Source organism: Aphanomyces invadans (assembly GCF_000520115.1).
Source record: "Aphanomyces invadans strain NJM9701 unplaced genomic scaffold supercont1.25, whole genome shotgun sequence".
Lineage (NCBI taxonomy): Eukaryota > Oomycota > Saprolegniomycetes > Saprolegniales > Verrucalvaceae > Aphanomyces > Aphanomyces invadans.
In genome coordinates this window covers 330,764-338,003 of record NW_008580170.1, presented here as the reverse complement: position 1 = coordinate 338,003, position 7,240 = coordinate 330,764, and the positions used below count along the sequence as shown (strand labels likewise).

At 53.9% G+C, this 7,240-nt stretch overlaps 2 protein-coding genes across 2 annotated transcripts in view; one reads left to right on the top strand and one right to left on the bottom strand.

The window, feature by feature from the left end:
- The window catches only part of H310_10243 (hypothetical protein), a gene marked incomplete at its 3' end in the record, with an annotated part of 9,942 nt that extends 6,831 nt beyond the window's left edge, over window positions 1-3,111 (top strand). Inside the window, exons 11-20 of the mRNA XM_008876570.1 lie at window positions 34-123; window positions 236-400; window positions 460-773; window positions 1,022-1,174; window positions 1,325-1,635; window positions 1,713-2,015; window positions 2,077-2,399; window positions 2,447-2,634; window positions 2,830-3,020; window positions 3,091-3,111. Coding sequence (XP_008874792.1) covers window positions 34-123; window positions 236-400; window positions 460-773; window positions 1,022-1,174; window positions 1,325-1,635; window positions 1,713-2,015; window positions 2,077-2,399; window positions 2,447-2,634; window positions 2,830-3,020; window positions 3,091-3,111 — 2,059 coding nt within the window. The remainder of the gene's footprint in view (window positions 1-33; window positions 124-235; window positions 401-459; window positions 774-1,021; window positions 1,175-1,324; window positions 1,636-1,712; window positions 2,016-2,076; window positions 2,400-2,446; window positions 2,635-2,829; window positions 3,021-3,090) is intronic.
- A 194-nt stretch (window positions 3,112-3,305) lies between these two features.
- On the bottom strand, window positions 3,306-4,490 carry H310_10242 (DNA phosphorothioation-dependent restriction protein DptG). Its single transcript, XM_008876569.1, has one exon. It carries the CDS (start codon window positions 4,424-4,426, stop codon window positions 3,677-3,679), a length of 750 nt encoding a protein of 249 aa, XP_008874791.1. The 5' UTR covers window positions 4,427-4,490; the 3' UTR covers window positions 3,306-3,676.
- Between the last annotated feature and the right edge of the window lie 2,750 nt (window positions 4,491-7,240).

Below are 7,240 nucleotides of genomic sequence, written 5' to 3'. Positions count from 1 at the left end.
TCGATCGCCACGTGCTCACGTCGGTCCATGTAGCGGCGGTGGGCGCGAGGACAAAGTCCGCGCCGCGTTTGCCTTGTACGACTACAACCAAGATGGCGTGATTTCGCTCGACGAAATGGTTCGGTATGTACATACATCGTCGCGATAAACGACCCTGTCGATCCATGCTGTTTTGGCGGCCCCGTCAGGATGGATCGAGGTGGAATGGCAAACGTTTTGACGCGAATTCTTGTAGATATTTGACAGCGGTGTTCAAGGTGCTGTTCGCCACGAATCCATCTTTGCAACCACAAATGCAAGTCACGCCGGAAGAATTGGCCCAAGTGACTGCAGAGCAAGCGTTTTTGGAGTGCGACATCAACCAAGACGGCAAGCTAACGCTAGACGAGTTTCAAGCATGGTGCACGAGAGATCACGTTTCGCAGTGGACCTGTCCTAACAACATGCCTCGGTCGATAGGTACACGCAATCCAAGAAACAAACAAACACGGCGCTGGCAATTCCCCTTCCGTCGCTGGCCCAAGTTCGCCACTTCACCGATTTGAGCTCGTGTGCTCCGGCTGACGTCGTGGAGCGCTTCCGAACGTTTGCCGTCGATGGGCAATTGACCCGAGAAGCGTTTACACAAGGCCTCCACAGCTTTGCCAAACCAAGCGCGACTGGGTCAAGTACTGTCGATGCCGTCGCGAGTCGGCTCTTTGACTTGTTCGACACGAATGGCAATGGCGTCGTGGATTACACGGAGCTTGGAGCGGGACTGTGCGTTTTGTGCGGTATGCCTCGTCGAATCATGACCTTGTTTTGGGTTTATCCATCGTGGGGATGACGTGTGGGCATTCGAGCGTGGTGGTCGTTCTGCCGTCGATCGCCAACGTGGCCGAAGAGTTGTTTTTGTTTGATTGGGAATGCCCGTTTGGAATTCTTGGCAAAACACGACTTGCCAGCAACGGCCGGACGCGATATTCGTGTGGAAGTGGAATTTCTTGTCACCAGACCAGCATCACTCAGCAAATATGCACAGGAGGGTCGCAAGAAGAGAAAATCCGCGCAGCCTTTGCCCTCTACGACCTCAACCACGACGACACGATCTCGCGCACCGAAATGGCGCTGTACTTGTCGTCCGTTTACAAGGTGCTGCTCGAAGCGAACCCAGAGACCAAGCGTCAGATACAAGGTACGCCGATTGCATCCACACTGGGCTGTGGCGCGGTGCAGCGCAAATTCAAGAATGAGCGTGTGGTTGCTGTGTGTGCAACTCGATCAATCACGACTGCGACAATTGCACGAACGAATGGATGAGTGACGATGGGTGGCATGGATGTAGGAGCTGGAGTGACACCTGACGAGTTGGGAGCCATCACGGCCGACCAAGCGTTTGCCGAAGCCGACAAAGACCACGACGGCGTCCTCACGTTCAACGAATTCCGAAGGTGGTACCTCACACCGAGTGCGACGCACATCAACTCGATTCAAATCCCCAAGTGGGTCAGCTTGCAAGCGGTCAAGGAGCTCACGCAGCTGCACAAGTTTGCACCGAGCCAAGTGTTTGCTCACTTAGCCGACCACATGACGGACCCCCGAGGTTTGGACCGGCCTACTTTTGAACGGGCCGTGGCATCGCTCGTCCCCGCTACAGTACGTTTGTGGTGGCCATCATGGTCGATTCAAAGTGACTTCGTCTGCCGTGATGGTCACACGATCGGTGCGCATAGATTAAGTCAACGCCAGAGGAGAAAGATCGCCTGCGCTTGGTGCTCGACCGCCTCTTTACCGTCTTTGACACGAACGACAACGGATTTGTCAACTTTCAAGAACTCGCCAGCGGACTCAGCATCCTATGCGGCGGGTCCCGTGCCGACAAAGTCCAGGCTGCATTTGACTTGTACGACACGAACAAGGACGGCGTTCTTTCGCTCGACGAAATGATCGCCTACCTGACGTCCGTCTTCAAGATCGTGTGCGAAACCAACACAGCCTTGTACCCATCGGACGCGACGCCACTCGACCTGGCCGAGGTACGTCCACAATGCGGTCGAGTGGATCGAGTGGGCACGATGACGTGTCTTTCGATGGTAGATCACGGCCGAGCAATGCTTTGCCCAGGCCAAGTTGAACCACGACGGAAAGCTGACGTTGGCCGAATTTGAAAAATGGTACACACAGGAACATGACGGCGACGAGCTCTTGACGAAAGATGCCATGTTGACCAACGGAACGTCCCCTTTGACGGACGCCACGACCTCGGCGTCGGGCATGGAGCGCATTCGGAACTTGCTCAAACTGAATCAGTACGAAGTCGGCGACATCTTTGAGATCTTTGCCGAAGCCGCGCCGAACGGAGAGCTCGGGTTTGCTGCATTTAAGCAATGCTTTGAGCACATGGTCGAGTTGGCAGGCGGGTACGTGGTCGCCGCGGCAACCCGTTCTTGACGCACGTTTGTTTTAGCTACGACTCACCGGAAGCCAAGCAGGAGGCCGCCGTCGTCATTCGCCGCCTCTTTTGTGTGTTCGACTCGGATCAAAACAACACGGTCGACTTTGGAGAACTCGCAAGTGGGCTCAGCGTGCTATCGGGATCGTCCATGGAGGACAAAGTGTTGGCTGCATTCCGGCTCTACGACATCAACGGCGACGGTAAGAAATGTGTGGATGGTGGAAGAGCCCTCTATTTGAAAGGAGACGTGTTTGAATTTCGCTCGACACGTATTGGTGATTCGTGCGCGAATGGGCCAAGCCAAACGCATGGAGTTGCCGCAGTGCGCTAATCTGTTTGCATGCAGTGAATGTCCCGACAAACTTGAGTTCACCGTCGTCGCTGCGTGTGTGTAGGGTACATTTCGCTGGACGAAATGATTAGCTACATGACGTCGATTTTCCGCGTGATGTACGAGACTTCGGACAAAGCGAAGGGCCAAATGAGTGTGTCGCCGCAGGAACTCGCCAAGGTGACTGCGATGCAATGTTTCAAGGACGCCGACCGCAACCACGATATGCGGCTCAGCTTTGACGAGTTCAAGCAGGTATGTTTCGACCACCGCCGAACCTTTTCGTTTGCTTGGGACGGACAACGACTCATGATGACGCTCCTAGTGGTGCACGTCGACCATGTGATCGACCAGCACCTTCGCCGTAGCATGCAGCGATCGAGATGAGTTGAACGAACGCGGTGTCAAATCTGTCGAACGCGTTTACACGGCCATACAACACGCATGTCGATGGTCATCGGCGACGGACGTACTACTAACACGTACTACTCGGCGGAAGCAACCGCTTGAGAGTGAATTTGCAGGGCGATTTTGCCACTGCCGCCGATCGTGATGTTTGGAGCACGAAAGATGTTTACCATGTTGTACACAGGAAAAGTCGACGACAGAGCCAGCTAGCCGCGGTACGCGACGGCAGGGCCATGATCCCGTGACGTTGAGGTTCGAAGGCAGTCATGATCGTTCGTTTTTGGCAGATTGGAGCACGAACTGTGCTGATCGCGACATGGCCGAGAGTGCCCACCCCCCCCAACTCCACTTCTCTCTCACACGTCGTCGCATGGCGCCGCAGACATCAACCAACTTTCCACCCACACTACAGCACATCAAACCCGAGTCAAATGCACTCGTCATGCAGGCAAAGCCTGTATGGCACGAACAACACACGAAGAGGATGGAGGAGAGTGGGTTGTTCATGTACGAGGAAGTTGTCTTGCTGCAGAGTTGTCGTGTGGTGCCTGGAGCGGAGTTGCTGCCGACGACGACGACGTGGACGACGATGCCGATTGCGGGCTCGATCGACCACCTGACGACGAGGTGAGCGAACGAGGGTAGTCGGACGGCGAGGTTGAATTAGACGAAGGTGGCGGCGCCGCCGGGAGAAAAGAGGCTGGTCGGTTCTGGAGCCACGGAAGAGCGTCTGGTCTTTTCAGCTGCGTTTCGTAAAGGGCGACCAGCACCTCGTGGGCTTTGATTGTTTTCTGGAGGACGTCGCGCTCCTCGACGGCGTCGTCGAGCTTTTTCTTTTCGATCTGAGCAAGCTGGTGCCACATGCTTTTCTGTGCCGCGGTCGCTCGCCGTGATTCAGCGACAGCTTCGAGACCGCGTAGTTGGCGCTCGAGGTCAGGCACGTCGCGGCGGAGCTGGTCGAGCTCAACCTGCTTGCGCTGGCGGTGGCGTTTGTTGTTGATGCGGTGCTTGACGCGACGCGTGAGTTTCTTGCGGTTCTCGTCGGACGAGTTGGAGAACTCCATAAAGTAGTCGAGCATCTTTTGGTCGGTTTTGCTCTGCGAGCTCGAGTCGGAGCTGAGCTGCTGTTGACTGTGAGTGGTGTCGCCACCACCAGCAGTGTCGGGCGAGTTGTTGTGGAGCATGGCTTGATGGTCCGAGCCGACGGCGTCCGGTGGTGCTTGATCAGAGCACAGCAACGCTGTTATTGTCATGGTTGGGCTGGAGGTGATCGCCGTGGTGGTGTCCGGTCGGCTTCTTGGCGGAGGTGACGCCCGAATTTTTATATTGTGGTCCGATTCGTGTGCCATGCCGGCCAAGGTTTATATTAATTTCGTCACCCCGGTATAAAAGTTCATACAAACGTCAAGGTAAAACATCAGACGGTTTATTAATTGCTACTTAATTATGAAACCCAAAATCAGACACTTTGGTCCTATTAATATCAGACACTTTGGATAACTTCGGACTTCGAGGGGGAACGCCCACCCAATCAAACGCGGCGGTTCTGAACACGCTTGAAAATTCGAAAAACTTCTTCGACCTCGGTATTGTCCCTCGAGAGCAGATTCGTTCATCCCGCTGCCAAGCACAGCCTCGATGTGAAGGCACACGGCGCCACCGCGCAAGTGCCCCTCGCGCGTTACGACGACACCCTGTTCTCCTAACGTTCCAGCTATGCCGCGTCGGAGCGGCTTCTATGTTGGCATAGATCCGGATACCTCCAATACTGAACTCAAGTCATTTTTAAGGTGCTCGAAACGCAACACCATAAACACGACGTGCCACTCTTGTCTGGCTGTGACGTTGCCGGGTTTATGTGACGGTGTTTGGGGGTGGGAACGTTTGGGGCGCGAGCAGGGCGGTTGCGTGGCGCTGTCGACGAAACGATGCCGTTGGGGCGAGTGGGGAAGGCCGAGGATCGATTGTTCGATCGATGAGGCACTAGCAGGTGCCCGCGCCCGGGGTCTGATGAAGGTTGTTTACTGTGGAGCTCCCCGCAGGCGCCAGGAAACCACCTGGGTTCCACAAACGCACAACCAATCGTTTTCCATCCATTTCCCTCCCCTGCGCTTCATGGGGGGGACGCGTTGGAGGTGTGGAAGTATGCATTGCCCCCCACTCGTAGGACGAATGTCAAGATTGAGGTGGCGCAAGAGGTTCCATTGAACAGTCGGCGCCACGGCCGACGCCCATCAGGGGGGATATTGAATCCCCTTATTGACGTCCTTGAACTTCGATGCTGAGCTGCTGTAGCATCGAGAATCGAAAGGAGGGGAAGCGCAGTCTTTTTCAGGTTTAAATCGGAAGGCTTCATCTTGTTCAAGGCGAATGCACTCAAAAGCCTTCATGCTGTGAACATTGCCAAGCATGTGAACTTGCGCCGTACGCAGCCTTCTGCTCTTTCAGACCTGCAAAGTCCCCCTTGCTTGCGATACAGTACAGCCCTCATGACGCAACGGCGACAAACAACTTTTTGTGAAGGAGGGCAGAGGGACTCCTGCGTTTGCGTGGGGCAGGATCACTGGCAAGACAACCCAGCCAGAGCTTCGACATGGATGTGACTTTGAAGAAAAGCGTCTGAGATGCAGAGGTCTTCTCCAAACGAGTTTGCTCGACCCTCGTATTCACTCAATTTTCGCTTCGAAATTTTCAACTGACTTCCTGACGTGCTTGTCGTGAAATGGTGCACTTTTGACAGGTCCTTGAACGGCACATCGTGGTTCCTACTGGAATTGGCACATCCACCACCACATCGTCGTCAACTTTCGGATGCTTCTTTGAAATGCAAGGCAAGAATCAATGCACCCCCCTCCCCACAAACTGATGCCCCTTTGTACCAGAGATATGTGCCCCCAACACAGCTCAGTTGGCGAACGTCTATCCGTTCGTAGCCAAGTTGGCAAGCTTTGAGGGACGAGTTGGGGGGGGGGTTATGTCACTTAAATCGCCCATACGCTTGCTCTGTCATGCCTAGATCGTCTGCGAACGAGTACTCACCACTCTCCACGGAGCCGCCAGTTTCCATTGCATTGGGGCATAAGCACAAGGGTGTATGGAGCCAAAAAGCTCCAAAGCAAAACATGGGTACAGATGGCCTGGTCGAGGTGGGCGTAGGGAGCGGCAGGATTTGAATTGCTCATGGCACCCCCTTCGGCATATCCCTTGCGCGCCGTCCACACGGTTGACTGTATCGATTGGCTGTACATTGGCATCGAGGGGGTTGCGTGGAAATGTCCCCCCCCAGGGCAAGCCAAGCACGTTGCTTCAACACGGCTCAGTAGAATTGAATGAATATGAGTACCAAGCGTTCCAACATCGATCCAACGGCAATGGCCTAATGCACTTTCGACCGAGCCATCTCGAGCGCGTCGAACCGACCATCCAATCTGCCAAGTAAACGACAGACAAAACCCTCCACCACACGTTGTAGTGAATCACGTCGGACGAATGGGCTCTGTGCACGACAATCCATCCTCTTGCTTTATCCCAATAGAGTATGGTCCGATTCGTATCCGGATCTCCGGATATATAGCTTGAATCAAGACACCAAAAACTTACCTTATGTCAAGACATGACATAGACAAAAAGCGAATTTTACACGTGCGCAGTCAAAGTCATAGGTATTCAAAACTCGCTGACAGGAGGGTGAGTGGGAGTGGGTTTTGGCACCGGGACAAATCAGGCGTGAAGTTTGGGTTTTGGGTGGGGTAAACAATATTAGGGTAATTAAATTCCGGATAAGAGCCACACATCCGTATAACGGGGTTCAATGCTTCACTTGATCCACAATGCCCCCCAACTTGGTTTGAATAAAATTGTATTGATTTTTGTATCGAAAAATCGCAATATATATAACCATCGTTTGTTGCAAGCTTTTCGGAATATCAGTATTTCTGCTTGTTGCAATTATTTTGGGACAGAGGTAGTATTTGTTTTCTGGCATGCGCGCGTCCTGCATGGCAACCCAATTCGATTGTCCGATCCCAAAATAGGATTCTCGTACGTCGAATTAGGATATCGCTCGG

Coding starts and splice junctions, on each gene's coding strand:
- H310_10242 (XM_008876569.1), bottom strand. CDS start 4,426: ATGACAATAACAGCGTTGCTGTGCTCTGATCAAGCACCACCGGACGCC.